Genomic DNA, 19,486 nt, shown 5'->3' with positions numbered 1-19,486 from the left:
AAAGAATATCATGTAAGTTAAGGTATCAAAAACATATCCATCTTCTTTTCCCAAACAATTTTTCCAAACAAGTTTTGAGTGTAATTAAGCTAGCCCCCAAATATAGTACTCAAAACTAATCCTCCCCCCAACCTAGCTCAAATTATCTCAAACAACAAAAATCACTCTCTCATAGGTCAAAAACGCACCTATCTTTATTTTATTATTATTATTTTTTTCAAAGGACTTATTGTAGGAGTGCAATGCTAAAGGTATCTCCAAGTATATGGTCCATGTAGCGGGGATTCATCGATGACTCCCAACCATAAGGCATAGGGCCCAAGTTTATAGGACTATTTAACTAGCCACTAACTCCTCAGACTTCACCCCAGACTCCTCAAATCAGGATCCAATACCTTAGCACCTACAATTGAGTTCATACCCCACCTATCCACCCATGTAACGAGCATTGAGGTCGGTGGCTCCCAACCAAAATGGCTTAGGGCACCAGGCTTTAAAGACCTTTGGGCCATATACCCCTCGGACCTTGCTCAGGTTTCAAGGCAAGCATAACTCAACATTTTTATTCATCAACTTTTTTTTTTTTTTTTTTTTCAATTGGGCACATTGGCCTCTTTTTAAGGTGTCTCAACTCAATTCAAGAGTAATCAATGTTATAAGATAATTAAGTCCAAGTCTTAAGGTTAGAATAGTTTTTCATCTTATATCCGGGGTCTAGAGTGCACAGTATGTGTCAAGACTCAAATAGAAATGACCCTTTGGAAAATGAAGACTTCAAAGTCAAATCAACTTTAATTCACATAACAAATATTCTAAGATCAAGCAAATAAGCTAGTATTCTAAATCAACTTTTTTCAAGTTAGGTTTGCTCATTCATCAATCACAAATGTTATAGTCATCTCAAAAAAATCTCACCAAATAAGTCACAAATGTGATTTATGAAAAAAAATTATAGAAAAACTAATAAAACTAATAACATATTTCCTTCTCTTCCTTTTTAACCCTCCCCCCAACCTAACTTGTACATTGTCCTCAATGTGTAATGAAAATATACAAAGAAAGGAAGGGAAGATACCTCAATCTCTCATGAATTTCAGCTTCAATAGCTAAAACAAAAATAAAACCACACATGAGAATTGTTGGATATGAATGACATAAGAGAAGAAAATATGAAAACAAATCTATTAAAAAAAAACTATGTTAGAGACACAATGTATGGAGTAAAATCAAGGTATAGATGATGACAATGTCCAAAGAAAACATGATTTCAATGATAAGTCAATGATTCTCATGGAGTTTTTGAAAATTTCACACAAATGTGCAAACTAGACAAGAAGGTGAAGTGTGTTGCAACCACTTTCTTCTTTTGAAATAATTTGGCACAATCATGCGGAAATTTGCATGTACATGCGAATTGGTCAAGAAAGTTTTATCTTATTATAGCCTTCAGCATAATTTTCGCATAGTCATGCGAAAATTCGCATGCTGATGCGAAATGGTCCAGATGCATGAAATTTCTGCAGTTATCCACATTAGTTTCGCATAGTCATGCAAAAATTTCGCCTGAGTGTGCGAAGTGGTCCAGATGGCTCATTTTACTGCAGTCTTTAAGATGGATTTCGCATAGTCATGCGAAATGTTCGCATGGTCATGCGAAATGGTCCAGATGGTTAAAATTTTTTGCACTACCCTTATCAGTTTCGCACAATCATGCGAGAATTTCGCATGATCATGCCAACTGGGACAGAGACTCGTTTTGCACATTTCCAAAGGTATGAAAACTCCCCTGTTTTGGCATGACTCCCATGTTTTGGCATGATTGTGCTATTTTGGCATGACCTCCCTATTTTGGCATGACTGTGCAAAATGGTGATGGGTCATTAAAACTCCTTTTTCCTTTGCTTCATGCATTCCATCCATCCGGAAAGTCCTCCAAAACACAAATCAAAGAATTGAGATGGATTTATTTAATGGGAACTAAAAGAAAAAAAATCAAAATTCAAAGGAAAGTAGAGAAATGAGAAACCATTGGGCTAGCTAGCCATTGACATGACTAAGCCCATTAACCTTTACATCAATACTCAATTTGGATATGGCTTGCAAACAATGAATGGACCAACTCCTTGGTACTTAAGCTTTCCCGGAAAAATATGTGGCCTGAAATAGCCTTCTTTGAACTTGTTCTTTTGAATAAGTTGGTCATGCCATTCCTTGAGCTTCTTTTTCATGATCTTTGGATTATTGTGCACACCATGCTTCATGGTTTTCACCTTCTTAGAGCTGAAAAACCATTTCATTAACTTCAAAGGTTGAATTTCTTCTTTGATCCTCCAAACTTCAATCCGTTCATTAGAAATTGCTTCACCAAGTTTTGAAAAATTATCTTCAACCTTTTCTTTTACTAGCTTTTCCATAGGCAATTCAATCAAATAAGCCTCCTTAAGTTCCTCATCCTCTTTGGTACCATGCTTCTTACATGAATGAAAAATGTTCAGCTCAATTGTCATGTTACCAAAGGTAAGTTGCATCACCCCACTTCGACAATTAATCAATGCATTTGCTGTGGCGAGGAAAGGTCGACCAAGTATAATAGGAACATGGTTGAGTCCACTAGTTCCTTGTTCCGTATCAAGCACCACAAAATCAACCGGATAATAGAAGTTATCGATTTGGATCAACACATCTTCAATAATTCCTCTTGGAAACTTAACCGATCTATCCGCCAATGAAAGTGTGATGGAAGTAGACTTTAGTTCTCCAAGCCCCAATTGCTTATATACTGAGTAAGGAAGAAGATTCACACTTGCCCCCAAGTCTAAAAGTGCTCTTTTCACAAAAGTGTTGCCAATATTCACCGAGATAGTTGGACATCCCGGATCCTTATACTTGATTGGGGTTTTGCATTGGATGATTGCACTAACTTGTTCAGTCAAGAAAGCTTTCTTTTTCAAATGCATCCCTCTCTTTATGGTACACAAATCCTTAAGAAACTTGGCATAGGCTGGAACTTGTCTAATCATGTCAAAGAGTGGTATATTGACTTTGACTTGCTTGAGAACTTCAAAAATTTCTGGAGCATTATTTACCACTTTCTTAGATTGAAGAGCTTTGGGAAAAGGTGGAGCTAAGAGCATATCTTTCTTCTTAACCTCTTCTTTAACAATCTCATCTTCCTTTGATCTATTATTCTCATTCACCTCTTTCCCTTTTTCTTGTTCTTTCACATTTTCCTTTTGTTCCCCTCCTTTATTCTCTTTTGGTTTTGGCATAGGTTGATCAACTTGCTTACCACCTCTTAAGGTAATGACTGCTTTGACTTCATCCTTTTCAATAGAACTTTCACTTGCCTCTCCAATTTCATGGACTCCACTTGGATTTTGTTGGGATTGTGAAGAGAATTTTCCTTTTTCTTGCGCCATATGCATGCTTGTGAGTTTAGAAATAGCAAGCTGCATTTTATCAATCCTTTGTGTGAGATTAGTTTGCAAGCTATCAAATTTATGATTGAAAGATGTCTCCATATGGTCTATCCTTTGATTTCCTTGAGTATTGATATTCTTTTGGTCACCAATAAAATCTCTAAAAATTTTACTCAAGTTTACAATAGCTTGCTCAACCAAAGAAACTTGTTGTGGAGAGTCCTCCATGAATTGTTGGCTTTGTGAGTATTGCCTTGAAGAAAATTGCTCTTGTCCACAATTCCAAGACATGTTCGGATGATTCTCAACAAGTCTTTCCCCTATGGCTGGTATTGTAGGACAATCACTCACTTCATGTTCTATAGATTGATAACTAGAACATTGCTCCATGTAAATTGGATTATCATATATTGCATTCACCTCATGAAATCCCTTAGCTTCAAGTTCCTCTAGCCTTTTTGTCAAAGCTATCATTTTAGCTTGTAGATCAACATCTTCATTCAACATATACATTCCTCCTTTTGAATTGCTTTGAGACTTGGACTTGTGTAAATCCCTTTCATGTGGCTCATCCCATGACCTTGATATTTCAACCACATAATTCAAAAATTCAAAAGCTTCATCGGGACTTTTGCTCATAAAGTCACCTCCACACATGGTTTCTAGCAATTGCTTCATAGTTGGCGACATGCCCTCATAGAAGTAACTCACCAACATCCATGTGTCAAAACCATGATGAGGACAAGCATTGACTACTTCCATATATCTTTCCCAACAAGCATAAAATTTTTCATTGTCCAATGCCACAAAGTTGGTAATTTGCCTCTTCAAGCCACTTGTGCGATGTATGGGGAAAAATTTCTTCAAGAAGGTTGTTTGTAGTTCCAACCATGACCTTATGCTTTGGGGCCTCAATGAGTTGAACCACAACTTAGCCTTATCCTTCAACGTGAATGGAAAAAGCTTCAATCTCATAAGCTCTATGGATGCAGTCCCTTCTTGAAAAGTATGACAAACTTCTTCAAAATCCTTGATGTGAGTATAAGGATTCTCATTCTCCATTCCATGAAATTGAGGTAGAAGGGGTACCAAGTGAGTTTTTATCACAATAGACTCATTAGGAAGAACTATACATGATCTCATGCCTATTCTTTGAGGATGCATATATTCTCTCATTGATCTAGACATGTGAGAATTGCCATTGTTTGGTCCTTGTTGAGTTTGTTGATTTTCCCCTTGATTTTCCATTTCCTCAACAATTGGATCACAAACCAAAAATGATTAGCAATGTAAGTTCTTTTCAATATCTTCCTTGAATTTTATTCTCAATGTAGCATGCAATGGAGAGCCTACAAAACAAGCTAAGAAAAACCAAAACAAAACAAAAAGAACAAAAGAGAAAAAAATAATAATAATAAAAAGAAAAATGAAATCTAGAAGAAAAATAAAATGAAAGCGGAGAATCGGTAAAGAGAACTTCACCAATCTTGTGATGTGGATCACAAGGGTTAATCCTCACCAAAGAAAATGCCTCAATCACCTTGGCACCATCCCCGGCAACGGCGCCATTTTTAATCGCTCGGATTTTGTCGTTTATTGGATCAAAACAAAATTTATAACCTAATTCACTATTCTATAGCAATTTGTACCCGATCAAAAAGTGGTTTTAGTACAAACTACCGTAGTATAGTGGTATTTAGGTATCGTCCACAAGGATGGATTATTCTCGGTAATTAAGGCTTGAACGAGATGATAAGAAATGATGGTGATCAAGTGAAATTTACTTGAAATTGCATGATAAATTCTCAAGATAGCAATGTACTCAAATTGAATTGAAAATGAAGTGTAAAAGAGAAGAAAATTAATAAGATGTGAGATTCTCGGAGTTAGGATTTTCTAGAGAGCAATTTCCATGGTGAATAGGTGTTGAGATCTAATTTTCATCAAGTTAGATTGAAAACCTAAATTTTCATCTAAACCGATTTTTGATTTAGCTTTAGATCTAGATCTAATTTCTCTTAAAATTAGGTAATCTAATCCAATAGATCAATTTGAATCATATATTCAATTCATTTTAAATTATCTTCCGATGATTCACACAATGCAACTATTCAATCTCATCAAATCTAGCATTAAGAATTTGATGAATCTACCTAGCTTGCATTGTAGTAATCATCCAAGATAATTTGAAGAGAAAAATCCCCAAATTTCAATTAATCAATCAATTGGATCAAATTACCTTAGCAATTCAAGCTCAATTCTCTAATTCACCATAGATCTTGCCTTTAGATCCTCCCTCCTCCGAGAAAAACGAGATTTAGCCACTCATGCTTGGAGATTTGATCTCACAAGACATGTTTGGCTACCGAGAAAATAAGAGAAATTGAAGGAAAATGGGGAATTATATAGAGAGAAGAAGAATGAAAATTACTACAATTAGAAAATGTATCAAAAGTCAGCTTCCTAAATGAGTCCATCTCGTTTCTATTTATAGGCCAAGGTAAAAAGGACACTTGGCAACATTTTAGAGGTCTTCTAGATGCTTCTTCATCAAGGAATCTGGAGAGAATGCATTTTCGCACGAGCCCTAGCAATCTCGCATGATGGTGCGAAGTGGAGAATCCAAAAGCTTTAATTTTGTTCTTTTGGAGCGTTTCGCATGACTGTGCGAAAATTTCGCATGGTCATGCGAAATCACTTCCTCAAAATTTCCTTTTATGCTGCAGCCACCTCATTTCTGTCTCATTTCGCATGACTGTGCGAAAATTTCGCATGGTCATGCGAAACCGACAATTATGCTATTCCGGCTCCTCTTTACAACTTTTCTCATTTCTTCATGTTTAATCCATCTCCATCACCTTCAATTAAGCTCCAAAGCTTGATCCAAGTGCATTTCATTGCTTCTTTCATTATGCATTTGGATCATCATCAACTTTATTTGTTTTCTTCAATTTGATTCATCTCTTTTGTCACAAATTTATCAAAAACATACCTTGAAATGACTCCAAAACTCCATAAAACTTGTTAGTAACTCTTGCAAGGGCAACAACATGTTAATTGAGTGTTTTAGGCATAATTACTACTCAAAAGACATGAAACTCATGAGAATTATAATCTAAAATATGCTCTTTTTGAGTAGTAATCACCGAGCCAAAGGATGTGAGTAGGATCTAGCGATGGGCTATACCAATGTTTGGGAGCATTCTGGAAGTGATTGACACGTTGATGACGATTGGAGCCCTATTATTGAAGATTTGTATAGCCTAGAGCTAGATTTCAAGATATTTGTGTGGCCAATGTGTTTTCTTTTAGTTTTATAGGGTTTTTGGATGCACCCACACCACTCACTGTACACTTTAGATTACCACTTAGTGCTGAGAGTTCTGAGAGCTTTCACCATAGGAACCCCCTAGGATGCGAGGTAGTGCATGTGTGGAGATGGTGACCACATTGCTTAGAAGCGCCCCATCTCTTCGGAGACGTGTAAAGGGTTGTGTACCATCGGAGGATACGATCGCTTCTACTAGGGATCTTTTAAAAGTTTACCCATATCCATTTAGAGCCACCTTGACCTCGTAGGTTGAGCCGTAGATCCTTCGATTAGGACTCCCTCCCTACACGTGGGTGCATCTGAGGGCTTTCAGAGCCTCTGTGGCCATATTTCGGATTCGACACTCCCTTTTTTTAGTCTCCAGTTGAGAGTGCTCAGAGATTAGTATGAGTTTGAGTATCGATTGGATCACCTTTGTCATGTCGCCTTAGTTTATGCTTTTCACTTGATGAGTTTAACATGTTTTCTCCCTAGGGCTTTCATATTCTTTTCTTGGCTTAGCACCTCCTTTCACTTTGTTGTCACTTGCTTGATGCTTTGAGATATGTTCATTGATCACCTTTTTACACCATACATCTATCATGGGCCCAATAACCCATTCTTTGTTTGATCATTGACTCAATTTTCAACTCGATGCTCATATTATCATTACGAAAAGGTGAAAGACACATTTACACTTTTTTCAAGAGAGTTGCCTTGATCACCTTATCATTTTTCTCTTACGAAGCTTGGGTTGAAGGTCGAATCAAGGATATGTGGTTATAGATGGAGTATTGATCTCGTGATAGCGTGTTCTTCACACCTCTTTCATCTTGGATTATCGATAGGAATTCTCTAGTCACATTTGTAGCCGTCTCACAATGGACACCTTTATGACTCCAGAATTCTCATCATAAATCTAGATTTTGGATTGCCACCGCAGGACCATGTGCTTGTATGTTGTACTGTTGTCTTTTAAGGTCTTATCTTGTGTCCTTCATCTATTTTGTTTGCATTGTAGGGAGTCATTTTAGGAGTTGTTTGAGTCTGGAGTTACATCCTTGGAGGAGAGTTGAAGGTCGATTCATTAAAGCAGATTCACATCAAAGTTCAGACAGTTCGGTCAAGATGTCAGACGAGCTAGCTTCCACACTTGCTTCTATTAAGGAGTTCATGGAAGAGATTAGTAGATGTTTGGATCATATATAGAGTTCTCGCCATGATCATCATCCAGATGGCATTAACACTGACGATACAGTTCCCCATGTACCTCAAACAACACAGGTTTTTCCACCTGGAACTTCACATGGTGTTCCATTCCATTTATCAAATCATTGTGAGACTACTCCTCCACTTGTTGCCACATTGTTGCTGCCTCCCCTTGTTACTATTACTGATGATACTAGATTGACCGAGCAGGAGGCTAGGGTTGAGAGACTTGAGGCCAGGATGAGACAGACCAGATTACAGGATGAAGGTTTGACTTGGGATGATAAAGATGGCATCTGGCGGCTAGCTTGCCCGCCAAGTTTCGCATGCCAGACATTGAGCGGTATAGTGAGATTGGTTGTCCTAAAATCCACTTGAGACTATACAGCATAGTCATGAGAGCACACAAGATAGATGATGCACAGTTGGTGGCCCTTTTCCCCATGTCACTTAGTGGGGCAGCTCAAAGGTGGTTTGCTTCAGTTGAGCCTTCAAGACTTCGCACCTGGGAAGATGTGGCTCATGAGTTCCTGACTCAGTTTTCTTTCAATGCCGACATTGATGTATCCAGACAAGAGTTGGAGGCCACCAGGTAGAGGTCGGATGAGTCTATTTCTTCCTTTGTCAGTCGTTGGAGAGCAAAGGTGGCTGGTATGATAAACTGGCCTAAGGAGCATGATCAGATTGATATGGTTCTTCGGAACCTACAGTTGAGGTTCACTAGACGCCTTGTGGGCATCCCATTTCATGATCTTAAGAGTCTGGTTCATGCAGCTTTCAGTGTCGAGGAGGTCATTGCTCGAGGATTGTGGACAGATGTTACTCCTTCCCTTGACAGTAAGGGAAAGAAGCTAGTTGGATCATCTAGTAGGTCTGGAGAGGTTGACACTATTAGCTATCAACATCAGAGGTCTGCACTTCACTCACCTTACAGGCCTCTTATAGTCAGAGCTCATTTTTCTCATCTACAGTATCAGTATCAGCTGGTTTATGTTCAACAACCTTACATTGCTCAGACTAGCATACAACCACGACCATCACATCCGAGAGTCGCTACTCACCCGCCACCTAAACCATATGCTCAGAGACCCACGAGACAGTTCACTCCATTGGGTATGACTTTGACTCGAGCTTTTGAGAAACTCAGAGATGTTGGTTTGATTGTTCCTTTGGCACCATGCCCCTTACCACATCTCATTCCTCCTCATTTTCGCTTACATGAGCATTGCTTATATCATCAGATTCAGGGACATGATACTAAGCGTTGTTCGGTGTTCCATCATGCGATACAATACTTGATTGATTCAGGGTTGGTCAACTTTTTTGGGCCAAGTGTGACCACCAATCCCCTACCTACGCATTGTACACATGCAATTTTCCCTCCTCCTAGCATTTGGTAGATTGATCAGGATGTTGATGATATTGATGATCATATGGTATTTTGGGATATTCCGAGTTGAGGACTTGGTTCAGTTGACATGAGTACATCATTTTGCAGCCGTTTAGCTTATAATACATTTCACTTTGATTTATGGTCGTCATCAGAGTCGTTCCCGTTTTGTTGGGTCCAGTTTTTAGTTCATTAGAGTTGCTTTGTTGAGTCCAGTTTGGTTCAGATTTGTTGTTTATAGTTCATGCTGAGAGTCTAGTCATTTGTAGTCCTTTATCGCTTCACACATGATGTACTCATTTGGTTCATTTAGTGATATGATCTTTTTATTTTGAGTATGTGTTATTCTCTTTTCTAATGAGTATGTTTTGCATACCTTGCGTTGATGTGTGCTATGCTTTTAATATGAGACATATTTTCACTTATGCATCATGATCACTTTGGTCTGACCTATCATGGAGGATATTGAGCTTATTGACCTAGGATTAGGAGATCGACCTAGGGAGTTCGAGATTGTGACCCATTTCACCTTCTAATTAGAGTAGTACTGTATCTATATCCATATCCTAACTTTTTAGACTTGTTGACCTACCCATTTTGAGCTTAACATGACACTACCCTTGGTACCATTATACGACCTTTACCATCCTTACACGCCTTCATGTATTACAGTACCATTGCCCGTTCTTTCCATTATTTCTTTTATCTAACTAGTTAGAGTCCGAGATAGTTAGACCTGAGATGAGTTTTGCATGATGATAGATGGATCACAATGAGAGAGTGGTTTGATTGCTTGATGATGTTGTTGAGGCAGAGGGGTTGTCTTGGGGCATCTAGATTTGAGCCATTGCACTTGACTTTAGAGAGTTGAGATGACTAGAGATGGTGATTTTATGAGATAATGGTGAGTGGCTTATGATGATAGAGTGAGGTGATTGTCAGAGGACATTGATGGTTATCATAGAGCATCAGTGGGAGCTTTCATATGATTTTAAAGGAGTTGACATGACTTTGTTGGACGAATGCTAGTCTTTAGTATTGACCATGTGAGAACTTGAAAGCACAATGTTCGAGGTTGTGGTTATAGGATGGGTAGTCATCATTTCAGGAGCCTATTTACTTTATCACCCTCACATATAAAGTTACCTGTTGCTAGCCCATTGAGCCTCACACGAGCACATAGCCTTTTCTTTCATCACCTCATTTACCTATTGGGGACCCTGTAGTGCTTGCATACTATGATTGGATACATCATGAGTTCCAGACCCGACATACATATTCAGGTCTCATTTATCACTCTTCATTGTGATATTTTCCACTTGGACATCATTTCATCACTATTTTTCGATATCACATATCACCACTTGTGGTATTCGTTCTTTGTTTTTTCTTTCATCATTGATTACTCGACATTATCCTTGTTTCACCTTGAGTGGTGGTTTTTCACACATCACTGCATGGAGGATTATCACATTCTTCCTACTCGTTCGCCTTACGGGCAGTGGTCCAGAAATCTTATTTTAAGAGGTTGTCTTGTTAGTGAGGATTCATGTTACATCAGTACATGGGGAGAGTTTATTCATTTAGCTATGTATTTCATAGGCAATCATTCAGTTGCTTCAGAGTATGTGCAAAAAAAAAAAATGATGATGACGCATTGTTCATTTTATTATTCTCCATTTGGGCATGTGTATGGACGTGCCATGTTGCTTCATTGAGTTTGTGTGTTAGAGAGAGTTCGCATGAGAGCATATTCTTGAGATTCATCTTAATGTATAGTTTGGGTGAGAGTATGAGTCATCCATTCGATTTTTGTGAGAAATGTGAGCGACCTTTCTTTAGTATCTCTGGATCCTTGCTCTATCCATCATTCCATCTATTTCGGATATGACTACTTTCCATACTTTGATGCAGGTTGACCATCTTACTTTTCTATTCTTTCTGCCTTATTTTATCTTTGTTCTATTCCTCCATTTCACTCTACTTCATCTTATTTATTTCTTTTCTCATCTTGCTAAATGTTTGACTTGGGTTCAGCATCCACACTTTATTCTTGCTTTTTCGATGTGTCCATTCTTTTATCATCACTTTTCATGTGGGGACCCCTAGGTTTGAGACTCATGACGTTTTCTATGCATTGCATTTCATGCATGAGGGGTATGGGGATTATATCATTGGGATCTTTGAGCCTAGTTTCCTTTTGTTTCATTCACCCTATTACATTGGCCTATATTACGTCCCGCGTCTTAAGACCACCCTAAGGCCATGACTTCACACGTTGTGCTTAACGGCTCACACATGGGCCATACTTGAGATTGGTTGGAGATTATTTCTTGGAGCATGACAGATGGGAAGTTGAGGTGATGGATTTACACTAGGGCATACCCTTTTTATTAGTGATGGATTTTTGGAGGTGATATGATCTCTACTGGGACATACCTCGCGCATCGATGACGGTTTCTTAGTAGGATGACCCCACACTAGGGTACAACCATTCCAGAGAGCACTTTTATTGGAGATACAGTCACCCCACTCGATATTTTGCATTGAGACACACTCCACTTATTGATGATTGATTTTTGAGATGATGGTTCATTTTGAGACACAGTTGCCTCAGAGATTGCACGTGTTGAGACATAGCCCTCTAGCTGGCGATGGACTTTGATTTATCTTGGAGCATAGTCAATTCAGATGGTTTATACTGGGGTATAGCCACTTCATTCACATTCATGTAGCACGAGGTTTTTGATTCATATGGATTATGTTGAGATATTTTCATTTTTGGCAATGAGAGTTGAGATTGATTGTGTTAGCAATATTAGGCTAATCCAACCTATGGTAATCACCCTACAAAGGGAGGGGGGGTGAATAGGGTGATGGTCTCTTTTTGCAAATTTAAACTATGTGAATGCAAGAGACAATTATATGCAAGTATATAATAACCAATGTAAAAACAATTGCATATAAATTAAAGAGTAGGGAAGAAAGAATGCAAACACAAGGGTTTATAGTGGTTCAGCGCAACATGACCTACATCCACTCCCATTTAGCTTCAATCCCGAGCTTGAGGTTCCACTAATTCAAGGCTTCCAAACCAAACCTTCAAGTAATACAATTGGATTATGGTTCCAATTCACCCTCTTAGATTTTTGGCTCCAAGTACCCTTTACACTTTTCAAGAGATATCCCACTCTTGAACAACTTCCTCTCAAGGATTTACAAATAAAATTATCTCTAAAAAATCCTAGCACAAGAACTTTAAGCTCAAATGATACAAAAAAAACTAGGATTGAATGGTGCACTAAGGATATGCAAGTTTTAGAACAATGGTGCACTAAAAAATACTCTCCCAAGGCTCAAATATAATCAAGAAAGATTTGTGAAGGTTAAGCTTTTTAAACAATGAAGATTGTAGCCTTTTTATAGAAGAGAAAAGCCAAACTAGCCGTTTGGGAGTTCGATCGATCGAGTTAGGGGTCGACCAGTTGACTAGTCATTAGCATTTAATGCTTGGCAGGTGACCGTTGGACCTCGACCGGACCTCAACCGGTTGAGGTTCAACCTTGACCGGTTGAACAACCGTTTTGGAAGAAAGAGAAGGTTTTTTGCACCCTCAACCGATTGAGCTGGGGTCTACCCAAGCCTCGACCGGTTAAGCTGTGGGTCGACCCGGGCCTCGACTGGTTGAGCATGCGGTCGACCAGTTCCTCATCTGATTCAACCGGTTGAGCCATTTTTTGGCTCAACAATCAACTTTTTCAACTTAAAACATTTTAAAACAAGTTTGAAAGACATTTAACACAAGCTTTTAATTGAAAACATGAAATCATCCAATTCTTAAAATATTTAAAACAAAATAACTCTTGGATGATTTTGGTGCATAAGTAAAGAATGTAATGCATGAAAATTCCAGTGCACTAACAACCTTACAAAGAGATCTTATGAAGCTTAGGTCTTGAAAAACACTTCTCTTTTAGGTGGTATTCTTCTTCATGATTTCTCCTTGGCTTGATTTGTCTTTGTGATTGCTACTTTGGAAATCGTCTTGCCTAATCACACTTGAAATATAGTCATTAGTTCTAAACCTTGTTTTGCTATCATCAAAATCAAGATTAACCAAACCTTGGTTTCATAGATTGATTTGTTGGCGTATACTAGGCATGGTCTCCCTCAGTAGTTGTTGACTCGGATACACTACTTTACATTGGGGCATAGCCAAGATGGAAAGTATTTTTCATTGGAGCATAGTCACCCTATCAGATCATTTGCACTGGGGCATATCCATCTTTTGGAGGGAGATCATTGCATTATTTCATGTTGTCCTCATTGCATACTGGGGCATAGCCACCTAGTTGGATGTTTCGACATACTTGGATGATCTTAGATGCTTACATACCTTTCATTTTCTTACTCAGACATTTCACCTTGGATACTCTCATGCCTTCTATCATACCAAAGCCTAATCATTACCTTTTTTTATCTTACACATCCCACCGTGACACATGACCTCATCTCTCTCTCGATTAGGAGGAGATGTAGATCAGTCCTTGATCACCTTGGTTGTGCTTTCATACATCTTTCGGACTTTAGGTTTAACACCTTCCATGATGGCAGAGCCTGACAGATTGTTGATTTATTAGTGACGATGTTTTCACTTTGACAGTTGGCATGTTGAGTGTTGATTTGTTTGCACTTTTCATTTTGAGCACTGATCATTATTATTGTTATTAATCAGTTAGTTTTGTTTTGTCAGCATGGTGTCACGATACATGATCCTGTTTGGCATTACCTATCTGAGGTTGGACATTTTCATTACGTGATGGATGAACATATTTCAGAGTACAGTAGTTTTTAGGCACATCACCGTTTGTTCTCCGTTGCATACTGGGGCATACCCTTTTCTCCGAGAGCATCGGGCCTTCCATAGGCTTCATTCATCTTTTGATCTAATTGTTGACCCCTATGAGTTGCATACTGGGGCATACCCTCCTTTCTTGAGATTGTCGGACCTTTCACAAGCTTCTTTATCTTTTAACCTAGTTATCGATCTTTATGAGTTGTCATACTGGGGCATATCCCTTCAGGCTGAGCTTGCTTGTATTGTTATCTTAGTTATCCTCTGGCTTTAGGCCACTTGATCAGATCATTGTCATTTTCCTTGTTCAGTTTGAGTCGAGGTCGCACTTATATCAATTAACCATGTTCCTATCACTTTTTGTGTTAGTTAGAGTTTGGGACCGCACTTACATTGATCGACCATGTTCCTATCACTTTTCGTGTTCAGTTTGAGTCGGGGTTGCACCTATATCGATCAACCATGTTCCTATCACTTTTCATGTTAGTTAAAGTTTGGGGCCGCACCTATATCAATCAGTCATTTTCTGTGTTAGTTTGAGTTTTCGATATCGCACCTATATCGATCAACCATCTTCCTATCATTTTCATGTCTGTTTGAGTTTAGTTTGAGTTTCGAGACCGCACCTATATCGATCAGTCATTCATCCTGTCAGTTTGAGTTTTGAGTTTGAGTTTTCGGGACCACACTTATATTGATCAGTCATTTTCGTGTTAGTTAGAGTTTGGGGCTGCACCTATATCGATCGATCATTTTCCGTGTTAGTTTGAGTTTTTGAGGCCACACTTATATCAATCGACCATGTTCCTATCATTTTTCGTGTCAGTTAAAGTTTGGGGCCGCACTTATATTGATCGGTCATTTTCCATGTTCACTTTGAGTCGGGGCCACACCTATATCGATTGACCATATTTCTATCATTTTGTGTTCAGTTTGAGTTGGGACCGCACCTATATCGATCGGTCATTCATCATTTTGTCAGTTTGAGTTTTCAATACCGCACTTATATCGACTGGTCATTGTCTTGTCAGTTTGAGTCGGGGTCGCACCCATATCGATCGGCCATCTTCCTATCATTTCCATGTCAGTTTGAGTCGGGATCGCACCTATATCGATCAATCATTTTCTTTTCAGTTTCGTTCAGTTTGAGTCGAGGCCGCACCTATATCGATTGGTCATCTTTCTATCATTTCCATGTCAATTTGAGTTGGAACCGCACCTATATCCATTGGTCACCATCTTGTCAGTCTGAGTTTGCGTTTTGGGGCCGCACCCATATTGATCAGTCATATTCCTATCCGTTGCGCTCAGTTTGAGTCGGGACCGCACCTATATCAATCGATCATTCATTGTTTTGTCTATTTGAGTTTGAGTCGGGGCCGCACCCATATCGATCGACCATCTTCCTATCATTTCCATGTTAGTTTGAGTCAGGGTCGCACCCATATCGATTGGCCATCTTCCTATCATTTCCATGTCAATTTGAGTCAAGACCGCACCTATATCGATCGGTCATTTTCTTGTCAGTTTCGTTTAGTTTGAGTCGAGGTCGTACCTATATCGACCGACCAACTTTCTATCATTTTGTATTCAGTTTGAGTCGGGACCACACCTATATCGATCGGTCACTTGATTACTACTCAAAAAGTGCTATTTGATAACTTGTAATTAACTCTTTTAAACACTTTTGAGTAGTAGTTATTACCTTTTAACTCAATTAGCATATTAAGTACCTTTGCAATCGTTTCTAATCAAATTGTGTAAGTTTTGGTGCTTTTGATAGTAATTTGATCACCAAAGCAATCCAAGATTGAGGAGAGTTCTATGGAATCCATGACAAAGCAATTGGAAGCTCATTAGAAGCTTTATAGTCCTTTTCCATAAGCAAATCATGAATGCAAGAAGAGAAAGCAAAGAGAGAAATTTAACATGAAGAATTCAAGAGGATAGCAACCGTTGTACACTTTTGGAGCACTTCCTGGAGCTCAATTTATGCATACTATATGTCGTTTCGAAGCTTGGGAAGTCAGAAATCCAACACTTCAAACAGTGCACGATTTGGAGCTGAAATGAAGAAGTTATAGCCATTGAAAGCCGATCACACCAAGTTGAAAGCCAATTTCGCAGGCTGCGAAATTAGCCTTTGGCTGCGAAATAGTGTCCTTCAGCTTGCGAAATTTCGCAGCCATGTTGCACGCCTGCGAAATTCTCCTGAGTGCTTCTAGATATTTGCGACCGACATTTTTAGATTTTTTGCTTCAGATATTTGATGTCTAAATCCTCATTATCTCCTTGTAATCCACCAATTATAGGATTCCTTAGTTATTAAATAAGAACAAAGGGTAAATAGCCTCATATATATTATTTGTAATTTCCATTATAGAGATATCTCGGGAGCTTGTTCTCAGAGACAACTTTTGTATATTTTTCAAAGGAAGTAAAATACAGAGCTTTGCTCTGCCTTACCTTCTCGTTTTGATTGTATTTATTTTTCTTACTAGTCAAACAAGCTCTGAGGATGTTTTCTCAGAGAATGAGTGGTTAGACTTTTAGTTCCTTGGAGCTAAGATAGCCGGGTAAGGCCCCAAATGCAAGAATTGGTAGTTTTGTTGTTTCAGCTGTTAATGAAGAGAAAGTGTGACTCGTTAATGATTTCTATGTTTTTAGTTAACTTAAAACACCTTCAATTCACCTAGGCCAACACTTGGTAAGGCAAGTGATCTCTATCCATTGAGATGCACTAGTTTACCTCTTGCGAGCCTTTGGGAGGTGACTTGAAGGTAGGATTTTCTAGAATTGCCAACACTTGGTAAGCTTTTGGACTATAAGGAGACATCCATTAGTTATCTCTTGCGAGCTTGAAAAGGGAAGTCTAAGGTTAATGATCACCTTAAATGGCAAATGCTAGGTGAGAGGCACGAGTCATTGCAAGTTGCATCAGTGAGAGGGATTTAGTGCTAAAATCCATTAGGGAAACATCTGTACAACACCGGTTAGAGAATTAACTATATGTTAATTCTCTAATACGAGGAAAAGATTCAAGTGACCGGAGCTCTGTTTTTGCATGAGGAACCTAACCCCAGTGATCCTAAAACTCCAAGGAACGCTTTTCTTCATAAGTAATTCCCATTACTTTCTTTTTAGTTAGCTTAAAACAAATCCTTTTTCAACCAAAGTTTATGTTTTCTTTTGAAGCTAACCTTGAAATGAAAAAGCACCAATTCAACTTTGAATTGGTATCAGTTGTAAGTTGAAAACTCTTTCCAGTGAACGATCTTAGAGCCACTATGCTATATTAGCTAAGGCTATCCTAGTGCATGGTGATATAGGTTATAAATTTTATTGATTACTCCTGTCTGAGGACCAAACTCAAGGTACACCAGCTAGGCACGTGAATCATCACTGTTTCGTCAAATTGAGTTGAGTTTTGTTTGCTTCCGAGTCGCATCTCATTCTTTACTTTAGATTTAGGTAACACTTGTCTTTCCACACCTTGTTCTCACAACTTCATATTCCATCCTATTTTGCATAGTAGATGCGTGGTTTTTCTCTTTGTGCTCGCCCTTATGCTCCTAAGTGGTTCGACCGCTACTCAACTTTGATATCGATCTTTGAGTCACTTTTGGAGACATCTTTAGAGGGAGTTTGGATCCATAGCGTAGATTTAGAGGCACTCTGAGAGCTACTCTTCTCCTAGGTTTTTTTTTAGAGCCTCTTTTGCTCCTTTGATGGTTTGAGTGAGTTTGTATACTTGTGTACCTTTAGGGATCTTTCTTTGTCTTCGATAGAGTTCACTTCATTTCACTCACTATTCACACTTTCTTTTCACTTCAGTGTTCATATTTCATTACACCTGTGAACTCTATCGAAGATGGGCATATTTGTAAACCTCTTTTTGGGCTACCTGGGAGCTGGTTGAACATTTCATTTTTAGAGTAAGGGCCGGTTTCCGAAAGAGCAAGCTGCATGGGACGCATGGCCAAGGAGACCACCACCTTGCCATGGTGGTGGTTTGGACGATGACGTATTTGTTGAGCCAAGAACAGTGAAGCTGGTAGCAGATGTGAGAGCAAAAAGGGGGGGTGAACGAGAGAGCCACCAATACCTGAGAGAAAAAAAAACAGAGCAAGCAAGGGAGGAAGATGGTGGTTCATGGGTGAAGATTTGAGGAGATTTTCAGTTCTGGAGGGAGGGGGAAAGTTTTTTTTATTTTTGGTCCATGGGCAATTCATTTTGGAGGGATTAAGAGATAGAGAGATTGGAATAGAGAGTTGTAGGGAGTGGTCCGAATGAGCTGAACTGAAAGAAGGAAGAGTCCGGAAGGTGATTCAGGAAGAAAATGGTTGCAGAAAACAGGGTACCAGTGGGGAGGGTGAAGATGGGAACTGGAAGACTCGTTTTTTTTTTTTTTTTTTGAAAAAATCCATATTCCATTGAAGGGGCAAGACACCACTACAATAATGACATAAGCCACCTTCACTCTTTTTCTCAAGCAACTCTACACTCGGGTTCAAGCATCACTCCCTCTAATTTTCATGGGGGTTGTTCATAGGTTTTTGTTCAATTTAAAAACCCATAAACGGATTGGTGGCTCTTGCTTTGGTTTCCCACATTTTCTGTCGTTCGTACCGTTCTTTTTTTTTTTTTTTCATTCATGCCTTGATGTTATTTTCAGTGTTAATTTGATCTGAGTTCATGAAAACTGTGGTACCCATTTAAGTTTGCGCTTGATCAATCTATGGAGCAGTTAGGAGTCACTGAGGTCTTTGTTTATGCTTATGCAATTAAACGTGATGCCTAGGCTTATTTTAGGTGACATCATAATAATAATAATAATAAAAAATCCCAACGGAAGTGACTTGTATAGAATTCATGGAAAGTATAAAGTGGGTGACTCAGTATGATTCCTTCAACCCATCTATTATACTATTATTTTGGCTTTTGTGATTTTGCCATGATTCTCCATGTTTCACCCTACAACTATTATCACCAATAATAATGTCTTTTAAAAATTAAAATTGTGCATGTGTTTAGAGCTTTAAAATTGCCATAATCTAGAAGAAGTGTTGGGATTGGGGCGTTCTCTAACTATGAAAATGAAGGTTCGGAAAAGCTTTGAGCCATAATTCAATGCCCTCATTTCTTTCTTAATTCCCTATTCATGTTTTCAATTTTTTTTTCAAATAATTAAAAAAAAAAAAAAAACTCCAAACTCTCAAATAATTTCCAAAATTTCAATTTCTTTCAAATTTAATTTCCAAAATTTTGATTTCTTTCAAATTTAATTTCCAAAATCCAATTTC

The 19,486-nt window shown here is 38.5% G+C and overlaps 1 protein-coding gene across 1 annotated transcript; it reads right to left on the bottom strand.

The window, feature by feature from the left end:
* Positions 1 to 2,081: 2,081 nt before the first annotated feature.
* LOC117908135 lies at positions 2,082 to 3,134 on the bottom strand. Its single transcript, XM_034821801.1, has one exon. The coding sequence runs from the start codon at positions 3,132 to 3,134 to the stop codon at positions 2,082 to 2,084; it is 1,053 nt and encodes a 350-aa protein (XP_034677692.1).
* Between the last annotated feature and the right edge of the window lie 16,352 nt (positions 3,135 to 19,486).

Source organism: Vitis riparia, chromosome 19 (genome assembly GCF_004353265.1).
Source record: "Vitis riparia cultivar Riparia Gloire de Montpellier isolate 1030 chromosome 19, EGFV_Vit.rip_1.0, whole genome shotgun sequence".
Taxonomy (NCBI): Eukaryota; Viridiplantae; Streptophyta; class Magnoliopsida; order Vitales; family Vitaceae; genus Vitis; species Vitis riparia.
Note: the sequence above shows the minus strand (reverse complement) of the source record. Positions and strands in the feature narration are given on the sequence as shown.